Source organism: Lynx rufus, unplaced genomic scaffold, assembly GCF_022079265.1.
Source record: "Lynx rufus isolate CCGP_SWC_20201006 ecotype Redwood Valley unplaced genomic scaffold, mLynRuf1.p SCAF_6, whole genome shotgun sequence".
Classification (NCBI taxonomy): Eukaryota; Metazoa; Chordata; class Mammalia; order Carnivora; family Felidae; genus Lynx; species Lynx rufus.
In genome coordinates this window covers 77684643-77706381 of record NW_025814878.1, presented here as the reverse complement: position 1 = coordinate 77706381, position 21739 = coordinate 77684643, and the positions used below count along the sequence as shown (strand labels likewise).

The following is a 21739-nucleotide window of genomic DNA, read 5'->3' as shown; positions in this document are numbered from 1 at the left end:
TTGCATACATGTATTTCACGTGCACTGTAACACATGAAGAGCTTTGCTTCCTGATATATTGTTCAGCCTCCCCAAAACAATAGGTAAGTTGCACTTGTAAATGATCTGTGAGTGGTGTTTTGAGGGCAGCTGGAAGCAAACCTGGTTTGCTGTCATGACTATCGGTCAGTGATTGTGTTTTGCGCTTTGATAATAAGCATCTTTTTTATGCGGAAAGTATCAGTCATCAAGTTCACAATTCTTCCCTATTTGAAATATGGTGTGTGTTGTTTCTCAGTGTTGACTATATGCCTGGATTCGGATGACCGGTAAATATGCCTGCCTGTGTTTTCAGAATCTTCACAGAGTGGACACAATTTTCCTTGAGAAAGCAATCCATTTCTCTTGAGACAGATTAAATTATAATCTGCATATTTTTAGTTCTTAATTTCCTTCCCAATCTTGATAGTTAAATTCTTCATATCCTTCAGCCAGTAATTCAGAATCTCTTTTCCTGATTATCTGGAAGAGAAATAGTTTCAAGAGCTTACGAAATGCCATCTGAGGTCAAATCAATATTTCATTCTAATATTGCCTCTGCTGGTGTTTGAAAGAGTATGCTTGCCATTTAGGATATCTTCTTTGAAAGGTTTGGGGATGCCCTCCAAAATATTCCTAACTTTATAACCTAGTAGGAATGTATTCCATCTCTTCTTAAACCCATTTAGATTCTCAGGCTGAAGCATCTCTTAAAGCAGAGGGGGCAGTTTGTGAATTAAAGTCACCACCTTCCCTTCCAACCTCAGCAAACATGATTATTCCATGCTGCTGCTTCATTTGAAATGTGGTCCTTAAATCTACCTGGCACTCTAGGATTTACTTAGTGTTTGCTTCATCCTGGACATTTTATTAATAGCAGACATGGTGTTTCGTTGTCATTTTATGGCTCAAGACTGAACTTCTTCTGTCTTTCCAATTTCCTTTGTTTCAGGAAATAAATACGGCACACATTATTCCCGTGTGCACCTGGCTACACGGAATTATGATTAGTATTTGGTGTGGTTGCCTCAGCATCCTTGATTGTATATTGATGGTAATAACTTGTTTCAAGTACAAGCTTTGATGTGTTTGTTTCCATCCAACAGTATAGATCTCGGGTAGAGTGGGAACTGGCTGATTATCACTCACTTTTACAAAACATCAAAGACTAGATACAATTTTTGAAACTAGGCAATTTTAGGATAAAAGTTGTCAAGGTATTTTCTCAGAAGGTATGTTTTTTAATCTCTATATTTAACCTGGTTAGAGATAAGTTATTTCCCTTTGTAAAACAGAATTATTTTAGTCAAATAAGTTGGATGAATACTTTGAAAGGGATACCTAGGACACTGGAAGGAATATTTGAGGATGAAATTATAGGAATCTTTGAAGTTACCCATTGTTCACAAATCATGTGTCTTCTATATATTTCTCTACATAAATTTTTGCTTTCGCTCATTGTTTGAAATCAAAAGAAGATACAAGAATATGCATAAAATGATTCAGTTCCAAGAATATGAGTTATTATGAAAATTTCAACCTGTTGCAATGCATTTGATAAATGGCATGTATATTTTTATAAGAAAAAGTGAATAAAACACTTGGCTTGTTTTTCTGTTATTTTATTATTTTGTCTACACATTTCAGATAATGCCAGCCCTCTGTCTCTATCTTCCTTGCACCAACAAATCCTCTTACAATACCCCCTGCCCTTACGTACTCAATTAAAAAGCCTGGCAAATAAAGGCAAAGTGCTCTTTCTTATCTCTCTTTAAAACAAGAGTCAGACCTAGAAATAGTTTAAATTTTCTTAAAAATTCAGTAAAACCAACATGTAAAAGTATTACTTTACCTTGTTATTTTGCTGACGTTGGAATTTTTTAACACTAGTTTTGTATGGTTGATTTTTAGAGTGACCTGGTGACCTACAAAAGAAAGCAAAAATATGGTATTTTATTTCCTGGGCTTATCAACATTGAGAGCAACTACAACTTGCTACTATTTTCGCTTTAAAATGATGACAACAATGAAAATGGATCGTCCATTTTTGCAGGTGCCGCCAGTGAGAGTTGAAGAAGTGTGCTCTCTGCTTCTGCCCCTGAGTCTCACCTCCCAGTTGGCTCACCGTTCTTGGGCAGCGGTCTCGGAAGGCCTGAACAGAGCTCGAGAGAAAGATGAGGGATAACTTCATCTCGCAAAAAGTGGAATTATTTCTTTTGTGAGTTATTTTTACAGTCGTGAGTCGTGGTTGTTGAACAACAACCACGTGTAATGACATTTGTTTGTACAATTTAAAAACAAAAGTTACTCGGGCTCTGGGCTGATGGCTCAGAGCCTGGAGCCTGTTTCTGATTCTGTGTCTCCCTCTCTCTCTGCCCCTCCCCCGTTCATGCTCTGTCTCTCTCTCTGTTCCAAAAAAAATAAATAAACGTTGAAAAAAAAAAATTTAAAAAAAAAAAAAAAAAAAAACAAAAGTTACTTTGTAATTTGATGTATATAATTCCACATTCCCCCCCCCCCCCCACTCCCCATACATCTAGATACCATCTTGGAGAAAGGATAGGAAGGGAAAAGATTTTTAAGGCTGATTATATATTCCAAAGGAACTGAGTTGCCTAAAGTGATTGCTTCAATTGTTAATCAGATGAAGTTTTAAAAATTGGATTGGACTATATTAAACTCTAACTCCTCCCTCTCTTGGCTCCTCCCCTCACCCCCACTCCTCCATCCAGGGGAGAAAGTGCTCCTAAGGGAGTTAGGAACAGCTACAAGAGATGAAAAATGGACCCCTCCCCCATCTGAGGTGTAGCAAGTGAGTAAATCTGGGATCTTACTGTAGTAAGACAAGTACTTCCTTATTATAAAAATCTCCTCAGAGATGTCACTTTGCATCATCATTTCCTTAATCTGGCTCCTGTATTAGGAGCCTATTAAATTAGGCCCATTAAGCTGAAGGACAAAGTGAAAAGTTTTAGATCTGAGGAGGAAAAGTCATAATTTATTTACTATTAGATCTAGATTTGTATTTTTGGAATATATATAATAATAATTTTGATTAATGGAAGTCAAACTCATTAAGCTTTTTTTTTTTTTCAACGTTTTTATTTATTTTTGGGACAGAGAGAGACAGAGCATGAACGGGGGAGGGGCAGAGAGAGAGGGAGACACAGAATCGGAAACAGACTCCAGGCTCCGAGCCATCAGCCCAGAGCCCGACGCGGGGCTCGAACTCACGGACCGCGAGATCGTGACCTGGCTGAAGTCGGACGCTTAACCGACTGCGCCACCCAGGCGCCCCTCATTAAGCTTTTAAAAAAGAGACCTTTGAAAATGAAAATTTTGTTTATTCTTGGGAGAATTTTTGCCAAGTTCCATACAACTGAATCTATCTACAGAACATCTACAATTGAAAGAAAGGAAAAACGTATGGAGTACAGTCATAAATACTGAATGGAGGAAAAGAAGGAAGAATAAAGGTGAAAATACAATGAGTGAAGGCTTGGCAGTGGAATGACAAAGAAAACAAACTGAAAATGTTTGTTGTAACTCAATGGACTCATCTGTTCAGCAAGGCCCTTACCCTCAGTACACTTTCCCATCTCTCCCTTCGTTTTCAGGTAGACTAACAAAATCGCAGCTGAGTTTACAATTCTTGAGAGGGTGCTGCTTTCGGTGTTACATCACTTTCATGTCCTCCACCGAAGTGTTTCTGCGTTTGGGCTTGCATTCCAGACAGGGAATCTCAGGTTGTGTTTGGGGGGCTGCCCTTTGTGGATGATCATCAACCAGCTCCAACCATGCTAGAGGCAGGGTCATTCACCCCGAAGAGTGTCTAATTTATCCCTCACCTGAACCAGTGGATGTATTCTGAGTATCCCCCTTATCTGAATGAGACATTTGAGGTTTAAGGTTGCCCAAGGTCACAACTAGTTGGGGTAGAGCTGGGATTTTAATTCCAAAGCCTCCAGACTTCATCACTGTCTTTGTCTGTGGTTGATAAGGTCTTAAACTGTCATGTAAGTAAACCTCATATACGTAAACTGTCAGAGTCACATAAACGGTGGCATCCTGTGAGGAGCAGGAGGAGGTGGCAAGGATGCAGGGGGGCCCCTCAGCACCACTATGCTCAGGGGTCTTCCACGCTGTCTGAGGCAGTGCACGAGGGCAATGGGAATTGTCCTCATGCTGAGGAGATCTGAGTTTAGCATTTAACACCGAGCAATTCTTGAGGCATCTGGGTGGCCCAGTCGCTTAAGCGTCTGACTTCGGGTCAGGTCATGATCTCGCGGTCCGTGAGTTCAAGATCCACATTGGGCTCTGAGCTGTCACAAGCCCAGCATCAGGCTCTGTGCTGACCGCTCAGAGCCTGAAGCCTGCTTTGGATTCTGTGTCTCCTGCTCTCTCTGTTCCTCCTCTGCTCATGCTTTCTGTCTCTCTCTCAAAAATAAACATTAAGAAAAAAAAATAACACTGAGCAGTTCTTCTTTCCACTGTTAACTGGAATAGTAGCTGAGTGCATCTGTCATTCCACATACGCGCTATGCTTTTCCTTACATCTTTGAACCATACAAAATTGCCAATATTTGATGATTTGTTAACTGACAGAATGGTAATGCCACACAGTTGAACCTACTATACTTATAAGTACATAGTTTAATTATTAGGTTATTACATAAACAAGGTCTATTATTCTGCAATTTACTTTTCTCATTTAATCAAATGTCTTTTTTTTTTTTTTTCCCTATGGCGGCTCCAGTAGAGCTATATCATTGCTTTCTAACTGCTGTGTTCCTTAGTGACTGACACACTATGCATAATTTAACTCTTTCTCCATAGATGGGCATGATTCAAAGCAATGATGCTGCAAACATTTCTATAAACACATCTTAGTGCACAAATGCAGTTATTTTTGTAGGAATAATTGTCTAAAAGTAGAGTATCTGAATCAAATGAAAACTTTTATGGGTACTAACAAATATTTATTGATAAAAGGTTTTTCTAATTTATACATCCACCAGCAACGCTTGATAAACTCATTTTCCCTGGGGGTGCCTGGGTGGCTCAGTCGGTTAAGCACCTGACTGATGATTTCCGCTCAGGTCATGATCTCATGGTTCGTGGGTTGGAGACCCGCATCGGACTCTGTGCTGAGATCTCAGAGACTGGAGCCTGCTTCAGATTCTGTGTGTCTCTCTCTCTCTGCCCCTCCCCTGCTCACACTCTGTCTCTCTCTCTTTCTCTCAAAAATAAAATAAACATAAAAAAAAAAAGAACTCATTTTCCCTGACGTTACCCATACTGGATATTATTTATTTATTTATTTATTTATTTATTTATTTTTACCAAACTCACAAACTCACAGATGCTATCTCTATTGTTTTTGGATTTCCCTGATTCTAGTGAGAGTGAGCATCTTTTCCTACGTTTTCTTGGTCATCTGGATTTCTTATATGAGTTTTTAAGATATAAAATAGGTTGTAAATATTTTTCTCCCACCTTCTTAATATGTTAATTTCATTTGTGGTGACTTTTTTCCTGTAGAAATCCTCTTCTTAATGTCATCTGGGATTGGTATCTTAATTAGGGAAGGTTTTTTTTTTTTTTTTAAGCCCAGGATTATTAGAAATGGTTTTAAAGATAGTTTTCCTCAATTTTCATAGTTTGATTTTAGATTTGAATCTTTGATATAGAATTGATCTGTGTAAAAAGTAATTTTATTTTTTTCTAAATAGAAGGTCAAATTGTACTCTAACCATTATTGACCAGTCCATACTTTCCACTGATTTGAAATGCTCATTAAAATAAATTCCGGTGCGTGTGTGGCTCAGTCGATTAAGTGTCCAACTTTGGCCCAGATCATGATCTCACAGTTCATGAGTTTGAGCCCTGCACTGAGGTCTCTGCTATCAGCGTAGAGCCTGCCTGTCTCCCTCTCTCTCTGCCCTTCCCCGTCCCCCCCGCAAAAAAAATAAATAAACATTAAAAAACTCCCTAAATATAAGGATCTATTTGGGTCTTATATTTATTCTGTGTATTTATTGTCCTAGTGTTCTAAATATTATTTTATGTATTATTCTCTTACAGAGAAATCTCTCCATCATTGTACTTCCAAGATTTTCTGTTGTTCATTTTCACTTCTGGAGGATTTTAGGAACAATGTCAGATTCCATTTAGAATCCTGTTGTGATTTTAAGTGAGATTAACCTGGAGAAAGTTGACAGCATTATCGTAACCCTCGCTCATCTGAATGGACATTCTGTGCTTTATGTTCTTTGTAAAGATGCTTTATAAACGTAATTTCATATGCCCCCTGCAGGAACCCAAAAGGTTTGATTAGTCTCAGAAAGGTTTCATTCAATGAGGGAATCGAAATTCTGAGAAGTAATTGTTCAAGGTCACTTGATTAGTAAATTGCTAAGCCAAAATTTTAATCACAATTTGACTCCAGAATATTGCTTCTTAACAATTATTGGATAGTTGTCTTTAATGTGTCTTTAACTTTAAAAGAACAGGGTTATGTTTCAAGAAGAGAAAGGCTAAATCTTTCTAGGTTCTTTTTTTAAGTTTATTTATTTTGACAGAGAGAGAGAGCAGGGGAGGGGCAGAGAGAGACGGAGAAAGAGAATCTAAGCAGGTTCCCTGCTGTCAGGCAGAGCCCAACGTGCAGCTCCATCTCACAACTGAGATCATGACCCTAATGACTGAGCCACCCCGGCGCCCCTCTCTTGCTTCTTTATTGAGGAACTGATGGCCATGAGCTCCCTGGTGGGAAGTTAGAGACTGTGGCCACTAGAATCAGTAAGAGGACAGTTTTAAAAAAAAACCACGATGATCTACTAAAGATAGGGGTACAAGGTGGTCTAAAAGCCTGAGGAAATGTTCAGGTGTGTGTATTTGGAAACTCATGACTGGGAAAGGTGAGGCAGACTCACGAAGAAACTCTCAGAGGTCAGAGTGAACAGTGTGGACCTTATCTGGGTATCACAGGATTTGGAGAAGAATCGGGAGGCTTCATGTTCCCTGACCGTTCATAACGCCACCTACACCCTAAAGTCTGGGTCATGAATCCCTCCTCCTTTTCCCTCTTCTTAAGAGCTTCTCTTAACCTTTCTGTTGGAAATAAAGATTGACTAAACACAGCAGACCTAAAGAAAGGACTACTATGTAATTATTAAAGATGACAGTACGGAAAATATTTGATGCCATGGGGGAATGTTCTAAGTACAAAAGCTGAGTATAAAACCAGAAGCCAGTCTGATTCCATTTTGCTTTAGAACATTCTATGTAAACATTCTGTATAAACATATACACCAAAAGATAATAATAGCTAATAGGGTGAATATCACATGATTTTTTATCTTCTTGCTCATAATTCTGTATATTTTCCAAATTTATTATGATGAAAACTGTCTTTACAAATAGGGGGAAAAAAACAAATACACACGCACGCACACACATGCACACACACCTCAACACCAATTAAGGTGGTACCCCCAGATGTACTGCATCAAAAGAGAGCCTAGCAGGGTCCAGCCAGGTGTTTGAACAAGTCCTCCTCTGGAAGATTTTGATGTTCACTGGAGATTGAGAACCATGTGAGTTTAAAGGGCCATATGCATTCATTCTAATGACAGGTTTCTCAAGAGCAAGAGTAACAAATCCTTGGGTCTATAAAGTTACTGTACTTGACCTACCTGCACGGAGCTCCCTTTCCCTGGATGACCTCACATCCCTCTATGGGGGTGCAGAGGCCAGAGTCCCGGCGGTCCAGGCGTGCCTGGCTCTCATACCCTGGTCTGCAGCGACACTCTGCTTCCTTGGTCCACTCATTTTTTACACACTGGGCAAATTCGCCACAGGCCAGGAATTTGCAAGGGTCTGCTTGATCAGCTGTAAGATATGGGACAGATTTAAAACAATTTTTTTTAATGTTTATTTATTTTTGACAGAGAGACAGAGCATGAGTGGGAGAGGGGCAGAGAGAGAGGGAGACACAGCATCCCAAGCAGGCTCCAGGCTCTGAGCTGTCAGCACAGAGCCCGGGTATGGGATGGATTTTAATGAATGCATGGATTCCTGAGCAGTGGAACAGGCAGAAGTCAAAGGCAAGAGACCAAATATATTTGCCATCACTCCATTTTGGACTGGTTTGTACAGCAGTGATAACAGACTGGAATGAAAAGGGAAACACACATTTCTGTATCTGAGTTTATGACAATGATAACATATTTACTCTGAATATAATCATGAACAAACTTGGTGGTGCATCAGAATCAACTAGAGGCCTTGTGAAACACAGATTCCTGGCCCCAGCCTCAGAGTTTCTGATGCAAAGGGTTTGGGATGGGGGCTGAGAATCTGTAGGTCTAGGGAGGTCCCAGGTGATGCTGATGCATCTGATCTGGAGAGCACACTTTGAGAACCACTGCAGTAGAGAATTAAGGTTTTTTGTTTGTTAGGTTTTTAAAGTAAGCATTTTCTGCAGCAATGAGTTACGAAAGTATATATTTAAGATCAGGTGTATACCTTGTAAAGTAGTCAAATAGTCGTTTATGTGGACAGTTTTGAGAACTCAGGACAATTTACTGCTTTAAAAAATATCTTTCTCTTAGTCCCTTGCTGATCCCTCTGGCCCCAGTGTTAGAGATCTTTCCTTTGGGTTAATCATTTTTCCTCTATTAAAATTCAAGTGGATCTCTAGTTTCTGTTTTTTTTTGTTTTGTTTTGTTTTGTTTTGTCACTGTTCTCTTTTACTTTAAATTCTGTAGCTGTGTCTCAATTTTTTTTTTTTTTGTAAATGAGAATCTCAGAGTATTTAGCTCAGAAGGCCTGTGGCCCCTGCCAGCTCTTCCCTGTTTTTATAGAGCTAAGCACACTGAGCTCTCAGGCAGAGAAGCAAATGGCCTGAGTCCCCCAATGCTTATGGCAGAACCTGCCTCTGGGCCGAAGACACTTCTTCCTTCTGCCCTGGAAGGAGCTCCTGCTGAATTACAGCAGCCATTTATCTTTCAGATTGTTCTTTCAAAAGGAACATACTCCATGCAAGGAGTTAAGGCACAGGTAGCCATGCATAAAGCTATTCTTCCAAGAAGCCTAGGGGAAGGTAAGAAATACATACAGATATTTCTATAGGAAAAGCCCCTACCTTGTCCACTGTAAGAGCTGTAAGATGAGCTCTAAATACAAGTTAGAGAAGAGATCGTTGTTTCAATTATTTAAAGTGAGTTGCATTTGTATGCACAAAGACTAGGAAAGGCATTCCAGCTGGACCCAGCAGCATGAACAGAGGCATAGAGGAGGGAGAGCAACAGATATGAGAAAAGAGAGCCAGGAAAGCCCAGTTTGGAGGCAACAAAACCTTGTGGACTGGAAGGAAGGGAACTAAGACTGGAAAGGTAAGTTAAGGTCAAACTCTGGTAGGTCTTGGATGCCATGCTAAGGAATTTGGACTCTCCAGGCAGGTGGGAGCCATGGAGGATTTCTGGGCAAGGGAAGGGTATGATCAGAATTGTGCATTAGAAGACATGTAGACACAACTTAGAATTGTCAGAATTAGGATGATTTCAGTGATCATCTTGTCCTGTATTCCCCAAGTGGGAACATTTGGAGAACTCTAAGTCAGCAGGATTTAATAGGTTTTATACTAGAAAGAGGTTGGTGGCTAAATAAGTACTTTTTGTTTCCGTTCTTTGTTTTTTTAATGCAGGGTGAAATAAATGTAACAGGTTTCTTTCTCTTTCCCTTGTTTCTCTTTCTCTTTCTTCCCTCCAATCTCACCCTCTTCTCCTTTTACTTTTAAATCTCTTTAGGGTCATTAATAAGCTAATGTCTATTGTGAATCTTCAAGTGGAGAAGAACATAGTCAGCTGCTTTGCCGAATTTACTGTCCACATAAGCTCTGTGTAGGGTCACTGGGGGGACATGGCATGGGGTGAGAATTCCAATAAACCCCTTCATTCACTACTCTGATCCAGCGCCTCCCTGTGGTGGAAGAAGTGATAGTGAGGTAGATTAATAAAACCAGCCCAAGCTGTGGGCATGAGCACTTCCTTGAAAACATATACCTGGGTCTCCCAGCAAGGTAGACAATGCTAGAAGACTTTACGTGAAGTTCTATTTCTCTGCAGCTTGAACAAACAGGCCTGACTATTGTGAACTGGCTTTCTCTGCTTCAAAGTTCCTAAAGTTGGCCATGTTGTGGGATCCTTGTCATTGTTTAGAAAATGATTCAGATTTACCCTGACAACCCAGGTGATTCACATCCAGGGCCTGGTTTAATAAATAACAGCTGTCAGCAACTTTACACTCAAGACTTTTAGTCTTGAAAACACAAGCCAGGGAGGAATAGAGGCTCCACTTCTCTCTGCAGTGGAGAAATACACTAACTCGGAAAGCTGACTCAATGTACAGATTCTAGTCCTCTGAAGAGTAAAGCTGTGATAACCAAATGAGTTTCCCATTAAAAAAATATTACCGATTTACTGTAATTTCTTTCGGCCCCGCCCAACATTGTCTACGCACCAGTAAGGCTGAACAGAATGCAATCAGGCAACATTGGGGAAATAAATTTATCCAAATTTGGGGGCCCTGGATCAGATATATTTGAAGAACAAATGTACCTTGTTTATAAATAACTTGCTTTTCCCATGGTATTTATTCAGGACAGGTCTAGAGAGAAGTAGGAGACTTCAAATCACTGAGCTTAGTATTTGTTTGCTGTGTATACCTTCTTGGGTACTAAGACAACATTCACTGATTCAACAAATACCAACTGGGCCCTTCAAAATCTGCAGCAGTAAGAATTTCAGACAAACTAATTGCTTTAGATTTTTATTTTAGCCTTATATAAAATTTTACATGTTAGAATGTTAGAGCTGAAAGGTATTTTAGAACCTTCTCATGAATTTGTTCACTTTGCAGGTGAGGAAGCTGAGGCCCCAAAGTTGAGTGTTGCAAAGACCACGGGCTGTTTGTGTTGGTCATCTGTGTGAGGGCAAGTCCCAGGGAAGGAAAGAGCCAGGAGGGGGAGCCGTGGGACCACAGCAAGTAAAGGCAATTGCAGCGAGTTAGAATGGTACCAGAAGACACAGTATTTACAATACTAATTTGCAAAGCAGCCCATACCGCTTCCATTATTATACCTTAAAAATACTTTTCCTTGGTGTGCTGATGGCCCTCTACTTACCACACTTGGAGGGGCACCTACAGCTTCGGGCTTCAGGCAAAGACTGAGAACTGGCTGTGAGCTGACTGTGGGAAGGAAGTGCCACGGAAGAGAAGAGACTGTATGATGACAAAAGTTGAGTAGAAATTTCTTTTTTTAAAAAACTCTTTTCAATATTTACTTATTTATTTTTGAGAGAGAGACAGAGCATAAGCAGAGTAGGGGCAGAGAGAGAGAGACACACACAGAATCTGAAGCAGGCTCCAGCTCTGAACTGGGGCTCGAACTCATGAACCTCAAGATCATGATCTGAGCTGAAGTCAGATGCTTAATCCCCTGAACCACCCAGGTGTCCCTAGTAGAAATTTCTTAAGTAAAGCCTTCCCTATGCTTTGATTATTTTCTTTCTTTGTCATATCTTAAAGACATTTCTCCTTAGAATGACGGACTCATTCATCATTCACTGTAGGCCACATGACTCTTTGCCTCCTCCTTAACACATCCCCAGTGCTTTGCACAAAACAAAAATAAAATCAGTCTGAACTTCTCGCTCTCTGTTCTTGATTTGGTCAATACTGATAATGTAAACATTATGTAGTAAAAACCTGAACTGCTCTGTTCTGAACACAATCTGTAGCTTGGAAAGAGAGAGTTCAAGGAGATTTGAGATCAACAGTTGATTAGGAAGAGAACAATTAGATGTCATTTTCTAGAAGAATATTTTCAAGTCATAATCAAGCTGTGTGTGGATTAGAGGAAGGGAAGTCTCCATGATTGGTGTATAGCCTAGTTGGTCTATAATTGCCCTAGCTTCCTGGATTTGCTTAAGCCCTCTTTAAATACATTATTTTTATGGTGGGCTCTATAGAGAGGTTTCTTCATGAGCCTGTATCATACCCACCAAGTATGACTTGGTGTAGCCCCTGGGCTTATTATAATTGCTAGCTGGCAAAATGACCTAATTTTCTGTCCTTCACGTAGGGAGCTCTTCTGCACAGCAAATTTGACAATCTCTGTCCAGGGTACTTGGCCTTAGTGTGTTGAGCAGTGTCAGGGTCTGCGAGTTTGCAGATGGTGGGAAAGTTCCATGTCCATCCTGGCACCAAGAGGTCCTAAGCCTAGTCTTTAGCTTCCTATGTGGATGCCAGAGGTAGTCAAGGCACTGTCATTCCATTTCAGGACTTGTTCCCAAAGTAGTCCTAGGGATCATGATCCTGCACTCCAGCTTCACCAGGAGCGCAGTGACAGTGATTTACATAAACAGGGAGCTCACATTTATCTACAGCCGTTTTGTGTTTGGCATTGTGTTGGGCACTTCAAACAAGTCTTCATTAATATTCACAACTTTCCTAAGTAGATACCACTGACCTCATTTTCATAAGCAAGAAAACTCAAGTCCATGTTAGTAAGTATAATCCCAGATTAACATCCACATGTCTGCTTACAACGTTCAGCTTTTGATATCATTCTAGTGGTTTTCAAATATGGGGTTTCCAGGAGAGACCTTAGGGCTCCAATGGGCGAACAAGCGATGGGGGCAGGCAAGCATGCCAGCATGTCCACTTGTACGGGTTTACATATCAGACTTCCACGAATGCTTTGAACAAAGGCTCTCTTAACTAAACCGAAGTTCAAACCATCGTCTGCCAAAACTCCTCCATTAGACAGAATGTTTCCTTGTACAAAGTACCATCTGACACCACAATAACTCCACATTTGTTTCTGTTGCTAAAATGTAACAGCAATAAACATGGCTTGAAGTAAGTGAGCTGTCACATGGGGCTTGGAAATACTTGTATCATTCTGAGATTTCCAGTGTAAGCACATTTTATGTATTAGTTTCTTCCCTGGATTTGCTTATATAATGTCTTTCGTCTGTATGCCAAAGGTCCTGAAAAGCATTCCCAACTGGTTGTGGAGGAAGGATGTCCCCTAGCTCTTCATCATGTGATAAAAACCATTTAAATAAGTGTTCTTTGCCTGCAGGGAACACTTTGAGGAATTTTACAGTTCACATTAAAAGTCCTGTCCTCTCAATAGATGCTAAAAAAGCATTGGACAAAATACAGCATCCTTTTTTGATAAAAACCCTTAAAAAAGTAGGGATAGCAGGACCATATCTCAAGATCATAAAGGCCACAAATGAAAGTTCCACTGCTAATATCATCCTCAATGGGGAAAAACTAAGAACTTTCCCCCTAAAGGTCAGGAAGGATGTCCACTCTCACAACTGTTATTCAACATAGTGTTGGAAGTCCTAGCCTCAGCAATCAGACAACACAAATGAATAAGAGGCATCCAAATCAGCAAGAAGAAAGCCAAACTTTCACTCTTTGCAGATGACATGATACTCCATATGGAAAACCCAAAAGACTCCACCAAAAAACTTCTAGAGCTGATACATGAATTCAGCACAGTTGCAGGATATAAAATCCATGTATAGAAGTCAGTTGAATTTCAATACACCAACAATAAAGCAGCAGAGAGAGAAATCAAGGAATCAATCCCCTTTACAACTGCACCAAAAAACATAAAAAACCTGGGAATAAACCTAACCAAAGAGGTAAAAAAATCTATACACTGAAAACTATAGAAAGCTTAGGAAAGAAATTGAAGAAGACACACACACAAAAAAATGGAAAAACAATCCATGCTCATGGATTGGAAGAAAAAATATTGTTACAATGTCAATACTACCCAAAGCAATCTACACATTCAGTGCAATCCCTATCAAAATAATACCAGGATTCTTCACAGAGCTGGAACAAACAATCCTAATATTGGTGTGGAACCAGAAAACACCCTGAATAGTCAAAGTAATGTTCAAAAAGAAAACCAAAGGGGTGCCTGGGTGGCTCAGTTGGTTAAGCGTCTGACTTCGCTCAGGTCATGATCTCACAGTTCATGAATTTGAGCCCTATATCGGGCTCTGTGCTGACAGCTTGGAGCCTGGAGCCTGCTTCAGATTCTGTGTCTCCCTCTCTTGCTGCCCCTCACCCGCTCACTCTCTGTCTCTTAAACATAAATAAACATTTAAAAAAAAATTAAAAAAAAAAAAAAGAAAACCAGAGGCATCACAATTCTGGACTTCAAGCTGTATTACACAGCTGTAATCATCAAGACAGTCTGGCACAAAAACAGACACTCTGATCAATGAAACAGAATACAGAACCCAGAAATGGAGCCACAAAGATATGGCCAACTACTCTTTGACAAAGCAGGAAAGAGTACCAATGGAATAAAGTCTCTTCAGCAAGTGGTGCTGGGAGAACTGGACAGCGACATGCAGAAGAATGAACCTGGATCACTTTCTTACACCATACACAAAAATAAACTCAAAATGGATGAAAGACCTAAATGTAAGACAGGAAGCCATCAAAATCCTAGAGGAAAAAGAGGCAAAAATTTGGCTTTGGTGACAGCAACATCTTACTTGACATGTCTCCAGAGGCAAGGGAAACAAAAACAAAAATGAACTATTGGGACCTCATCAAGATAACAAAGCAAAGGAAACAATCAGCAAAACTAAAGGGCAACTGATGGAATGTGAGAAGATATTTGCAAAGGACATATCAGATAAAGGGTTAGTATCCAAAATCTATGAAGAACTTAACAAACTCAACACGCAGAAAACAAATAATCCAGTGAAGAAATGAGCAAAAGACATGAATAGACACTTTTCTGAAGAAGACATCCAGATGGCTAACAGACACATGAAAAGATGCTCAGCATCACTCATCATTAGGGAAATACAAATCAAAACCACAATGAGATACCACCTCACACTTGTCAGAATGGCTAACATGAACAACTCAGGCAACAACAGATGTTCGCAAGGGTGCAGAGAAAGGTGAACCCTTTGTACTGCTGGTGGGAATACAAACTGGTGCAGCCACTCTGGAAAATAGTATGGAGGTTCCTCAAAAACTTAAAAATAGAACTACCCTATTACCCAGCAATTGCACTACTAGGTATTTATCCAAAGGATACAAAAATGCGTATTCAAAGGGGCACATGAACCTCAATGTTTATAGCAGCGCTTTTGCCAATAGCCAAAGTATGGAAAGAGCCCAAATGTCCATCAACTGATGAATGGATTCAGAACATGTGGTATGTATATATAACAGAATATTACTCAGTGATTAAAGAGAATGAAATCTTGCCATTTGCAACAATGTGGACGGAGCTAGAGTGTATGATGCTAAGGGAAATAAGTCAGAGAAAGACATGTATCACATGATTTCATTCGTATGTAGAATTTAAGATACAAGACAGATGAACATAAGGGAAGGGAAGAAAAAATAATATAAAAACAGAGAGGGAGACAGGCCATAAGAGACTCTTAAATACAGAGAACAAACTGAGGGTTGCTGGTGGGGTGTTGGGTGGGTGGGAAGGGCTGAAAGGGTGAGAGGCATTGAGGGGGACACTGGTTGGGATAAGCACTCTTATATGTAAGTGATGAATCACTAAACTCTATTTCTGAAAAAAAACTATTTTGATTAAAAACAAAAGATGGTCCTGTTCTCCAAGCAGCTTATACATTCATAGGTTCTTGATGGTCCAAGAGTGTCTTTTCCTAGCTTCCTGTTTCTAGTCATGTCTGTCAGGCCTGAAAACAGACTCTCCTGGTCTGCTAGGCCTTTGAGGGTCTCAGGGGCTCATGTTACCAACTCCAGTTCCTAGCGCACCGCCCTCTTCCCCGCTCGCTGCAGACTGTCCTGTCACTTGCTCGGTAACCTTGGGGCTGTGAATTGATTGACGGCCTTTCTGCCCTGTTCTTTCTCTTCTTTATAATTTCATTCTGCCCTTCTCTTACGCCCTGGCAACACTCACGTGTGGGACAGGAAGTGAAGTATCTCCTTTGATAGGGTCCTGTCCTAAGGCAGAATTTCAGCTCTGTTTGGCTGAAACTCAGGCTTAACCTGGGCTGAGGGCCCCTGAGGTCTTTTTCGTGGACTTCCCCCTCCTCCACCAGGCCATTTCAATGTGATGAAGGCTAGTGTTCGCTAGATGGCGCTCAATAGCAAAGAAGTAGGAATAGATTTAAGGGATGAAATTTTAAGAGCCGGGGCTGCTTCCTCCTTAAAAACCACTGTGCGGTAAGCGCCGGTGGAGGAAACAGAAGTCTGGAAGGAATTGGCGCGGTGGCGGAAGGAGCTGCAGGGGACGGCTGATAGAGCCATTATTACTCTATGATTACCGCGACAGATCCGGCCTGGACGCCTGGGGGAATGTGGTGGAAACTCCTGGATCATCTTTTCCCATTCCCAAAAGGCACAGCTTGGGCTGCGGAGTTCCCAGGCAGGCGGGCCCGCCGCGCCCTGGCGCCCAGCGTGATCAAGCTTCACACCTGGACGCAGTGACCAGATTTCCCACGAGTCGGCGTGGGAGTAAACCTGGCCTCGCGCGCGCCTGCCCGCTGCGGGGACGGGTGGGACGGGGAATGGGGGGGGGGGGGGTTGGGGTGGGGGGGGTAGGAGGAGGGGTAGAGGTCGGGGCAGCTGTAGTGCCCTTTCTCCAACCCTCCCCCCCAGCTCTTAGCCAAGGCTTTGAGGTCCTGGTTTCATATGTGGGGACGAGGGGAAGCGTCATTTCTTTGCGTCCCAGTCACTGGTAATCTGCAGGGCCCAGGACACATGGCTTTAGCCCAGCATACTCTTAGGTGCTGAAGAACGTGTTTTAAATTCTTTAATCAGAATAAAAAAAAAAAAAAAACCACCAATTAATATAATCCAAGTTGGATATATTCATCTTTATACCAAAAAAAACCCCACCAATTAATATAATCCAAGTTGGATATATTCATCTTTATACCAGTGCAGTCATAGGATATACTTTTTAGTATTTTTATTAATTAATATTAGTATTTTTATTAATATTCATGAAAGGCCTAGTTAAGGCAGAACTGGTAGTCTGTTTCCTTCTAAGATGTGAATATTACTTTAATACAGTGCTTGGTGCTTAGCACTTAGTAATTTGAATAAACATGGCCCTCCCCTGAGGGTTCCTTTGAGATACAATGCAGGGGCCTCACCTTCCACACTGGCCCACTTGCTTTATTTTCCCAAATCCTGAGAATATTCTGGGATTTGCTGCACCAGCAGAGGGAGTGAGTCTGCTTATCTCTGCGGTCAGTGCAGAAGCGTCCAGGAAATGCCCTGGGCACTTCCCAGTGACTGGCTGTGGTCGTGGGAAAGTAGGTTAGCATCTTTAGGTCTCATTTGGCCCTCCTATAAAATGGGTTCTTTAAACCAGACGATCGCTAATGTCCCTGCAGCTCAAATATAAATCTCCCATTCTAGGTGTCCTACTGGAACAAGACAGCAGGAACATTAGCTGGACATGCTGGCACAAACCTCCAGAACTGTGGATGGAATTCGGTGATTAAAAGAACTTTAAGCGGCACCTGGGTGGCTCAGTTGGTTAAGCATTCGACTCTTGATTTTGGCTCAGGTCATGATCTCACGGTCCTGAAACTGAGCCCCACATAGATTCTGCACTGATCATGGAGACTGCTTGAGATTCTCTCCCTCTCCCTCTGTCCCTCCTTGGCTCTCATGTGTGAGTGCTCTCTCTCTCCAAAAAAGTTTAAAAAAAAATAAAAGAACTTAAAAAAATCTATATATAAGTTAGTGCTTCATTGTTTTATTATTTTATTATTGGCCAAAACATGTTTAGCTTATGGCTTCTTGCTGAAGGGCTGGATTAGGGTGAGAATAATCATTCAACAATGAATAGCACATAGCATAGCACCATCCATGTGCTTGAAGCTTAATACACATTTGTGGAATTAAATTAGTAATGGGAGTTCTTTTCTGGTTTAAACGGACATGTAATATGAAAAACCTTGAATTTCACTTTAATTTGCCACCATTCTCAAGAACAACCACCACCAACTATGTATAGTAGGCTCTCAGTAACTCTTTTATGAATGCATGTGTGAATGCCTTTCCACATCTTGCCCCGGATGAGAGGTTCCAGAATTATTTCTGCTCTCGGTCATTATTTATATCTACCAAACTGAGATGTTTTGGGTGCATGGGTGTTAGGGCCTGAGTGTCCCAGGATCAGCTGGCAGAGGGAGCGCTCAGATAGCAGGGGCTGTGGGAGGCTGTGCAGCTGGGCTGAAGCCCAGGCTTCCCTACAGGGTGTGCATTAGGGGGTTCCATGAAGGACTCTAGGAGCATCTTCAGGAAGCTCCATGGGGAGGCTCAAGTGTGGGATGAGGGCATGGGTTGAAACTCGAGAGGGCAAAAGGTATCTGGCAGTCCAGCCAATACTGGGGTTCCTTAATGAAAGCAGGTGTTAACGGAAAATCCCTGGGGATGGCATCCCAGGGAGCACGGGACAGCAACAGAGTAAAAACAGGAGCCAGAGACACAGGAGATGGGGCCAGGGCAGAGGCTGGGAGAGTATTCTGGAAGGAGAATTCCTGTGGCTGCTTCAGCTTGGAAGGGACCCCCTGGCAGAGCCAATAACACAAATATAGGGGACATTAGGAAGTTTGGGACTTTTTTCTCTCCTTTCCTCTGTTTCTTTTTTCTTTTCCTTTCCTTTCCTTTCTTTTCCTTTCTTTTCTTTTTGTTTCCTTTCTTTTCTTTTCTTTTTCTTTTGGCATTCTAAGAATGTAACAAAATATTATAGGATATTTCAACTTGGTGAAATGTGACACCTAACAATTCATTTAGGATTAATTAAACTTAAGTGTGTTGTCACTTTTTCCAAATACATTAAACACCCTTTGTATACCCAGCAGGAGGGTTGATAAGGCTCTTTTTATAAAGAGGCAGTAAACAGACTTGAAGGAAGCACCCAAAACTGCCATTGAGTTCCGGTGACAGCACTTGGTGATTGTGTGACCCGTAAAAGGTAAGTTACTTGCACTCCTCTGAAACACAGTTTTTCCAACTGTGGAATGGGGAGAAATCATACCTACTTTGCATAGTTATTTATTAAGATTAAAAATGTCGATAGTGGCTATTACTGTTTTATTGTCATTGTTGTGATAAGTGACATCTACCACTTTTCAGAGCTGGCAACTAAATGCAAATCTTTCAAATTATGCAACGTTCCAGAGAAAATGAGTTTGCCGATTCACATTCTGGCTGGAAGCATCCTGGATGCCAGAGTCTAATTAATTTCAGTGTTTACCATTTACCAGCTTTGAAATCTGCCCATATTTGAGGAGACTTCTTAGGAATCCAAGGAGAGAATAAGTTAGAATAAGTATGTGTAGTTTTGCATGTTTGAAATCTTCAACCTGCACAGCTAACTGGCATAAAAGCCCTACATGCTTCTAGAGAATTTTCATAGCAGCCTAAATGCAAGACGACGCTAGTTGCCAGAGATGCTGGCAGAATAGTGAGCAAGCTGTGATTTATTCAGTTTTTCAGTTGATAAATCACAGATAGTTCTAACATTGGTTTATACTTTCTATATCATAGATTCATTTATTCAGGTTGTTTTCAAAAGGTGAATGGTAAACCACACGCAGTAATAACACCGTGTCGCTTCTACTCCGTGTCTGTACCTCTGCAGATATTATTTGGCCTAACTGATTAATAGCCCTCATTTAGAGGACACATCCAGGAATTCAGATGCTGATCTGAATGTGGAATGATGCCCCCCTAGTAGTCTCATGAGAAGTTTCACAATGTCTCTTCTCTTTGGTCTAAACGTAACAATGGAATAATATTTCCCCCTTCTCCGCATTACTACCACAAACTACATTTCCACCCTGATGTTAGGCCAAAAGAAAATAAATGAAAAAGACTTGATTGGATTTTTTGTCAAATTTTGCAAATAGAACTAAATAATTGGTCTGTCTGAGCACTGCCTGTAAATATAATAAAATCAGGGCATAGAGAGAAATGGTAAATCCTCTGACCAAGACTGCCTTCCCCTTCCCCTCTGCTTGACTAACTCTAGACCCCTGACTTCCCCTTTCTTCAGTCTAACGCTCTCCCAGCTGAGCTATTTCGGCAGCTTGCAGACTTCCCCTTTCTTAGTTTAGAAAACTTGTACTTGTAAATTCATTCTCTGCTCGTTTGAGATGTCCATCATCTTTGAAGCTTCTTGCCAGCATTACAACTCAAGAGTGTCTTTCTCAAGGACCTAGGAGCCTCTCTTTTGAAATGTAACCACCAAAGAAGATAGCACCCCCTATCTCCAGTGTCTGTGGGAGGGTAGGAGCCTTGTTCTAGGTTGTAAGACAGGAGGTGGACAGGGCATGCTGACTTTCCCATTTTCCATTTCATCCCAACCTCACTAAAATCTGGCCTCAGCTCTTGCCACTCTAGCAGATTGTTTCTGCGAAGGGTTCTGATGACCTCTGAACCGTCAACTTACATGGCCTCTATCCACTGCTCACCCATGGCTGCTGAAACAGCTGACCTGTCTCTCCCGCTCTTCTCTTTCCTCGGCTTCTGCAACACTGTCTTTGGCTCCTTTCACCGACAATCCTTCTATTCCCCATTAAGTGTTGGGGTTTTTCAGAGATTCAGTCCTGATTCTCCTTTTCTCCTGCCCTGTACATTGCCCTGGGCCATTTTTTACCTGTTCTCTGATTTCAACTGAGGTTTCCCAAATGTATACTTTCAGCACTGGCCTCTGGTCTCTAGACAGCTACTTCATAGGATGGAGGGCAGTTCACCAAATGTCCATTTCTGTAAAACTCATCTTCCCCAAAACATTTTTGGAGTATTTTTATATCCTTAAGCTAGTTTATTAATTTTTGCTTTATTTTTTGCATTAAAACATTTAAATGAATTAATGTATCCACCTTTTGTAGCTACCTGCATATTTTTGCTAAGTAGTTTCCAAATTGGAAGTATTTTATGAATGATAAACTCTATGTTTTTATTTTGTAATTTTGAGAATACTTTAAGGGCTGTTTGGTACTTAGTTTGAAGACTTTTTGAGTTTTACAAGATTTTATTAAAGTTTAAACTGTAAAAGACCACAGTTATAAAAAAAAGAAGAGAAAGAAAAGAAAAGAAAAAAGAAAAATAGGACACCAAAGTAGATATAAATAGATTGAACAGGAGCTTTTGGACAACCTGGCTTTAAACGTGCTGGCTCAGCACACCTTTCTCTTCCTTCCAGGCTGAACTCTCTTCCTTCCCTACTTCGTGTCCCAAGCTGCTATCACAGTGAAATAACTGAAGTATCCTGAAATTTCCAGACGTGTCTGCATCTTCCTCCAGCCTTTTTTGGAGGAGCCCCTCCTCAACCTCCCTGCCTGTCCTCTCCCCCCACCCCCCACCCCCAGGATTTGCCAAGGTACCACACTCAACATCGCCATCTATCTAGGAAGCCTGCCATGACATTCCCTGGCCTCTGTAGAATTAATTGCTCTGTTGTGCTTCATAACATTTCTGTTCATAACCTGATTATCGTATTTAGTAGACTGATTAGAGCTTTTTGTATATGTGTCTGTTTCTCTTCGTTGGTAGGCTTTAGCTCCTTGAGGGCAGGGATTCACTTTGGGGGTTCTGATGCCTGTAATAGTGCCTGACTGGTACCAGATAACCCCTAAGTGTTTACTGAATATAT

General features: G+C 41.1%; 1 protein-coding gene across 1 annotated transcript in view; it reads right to left on the bottom strand.

The window, feature by feature from the left end:
* Nucleotides 1–423: 423 nt before the first annotated feature.
* The window catches only part of IMPG1 (interphotoreceptor matrix proteoglycan 1), a 131706-nt gene continuing 110390 nt past the window's right edge, over nucleotides 424–21739 (bottom strand). Inside the window, exons 15-17 of the mRNA XM_047103019.1 lie at nucleotides 7713–7908; nucleotides 1871–1943; nucleotides 424–501 (exon numbers count right to left, since the gene is read on the bottom strand). Of these exons, the coding sequence (XP_046958975.1) occupies nucleotides 424–501; nucleotides 1871–1943; nucleotides 7713–7908 (347 nt within the window). The remainder of the gene's footprint in view (nucleotides 502–1870; nucleotides 1944–7712; nucleotides 7909–21739) is intronic.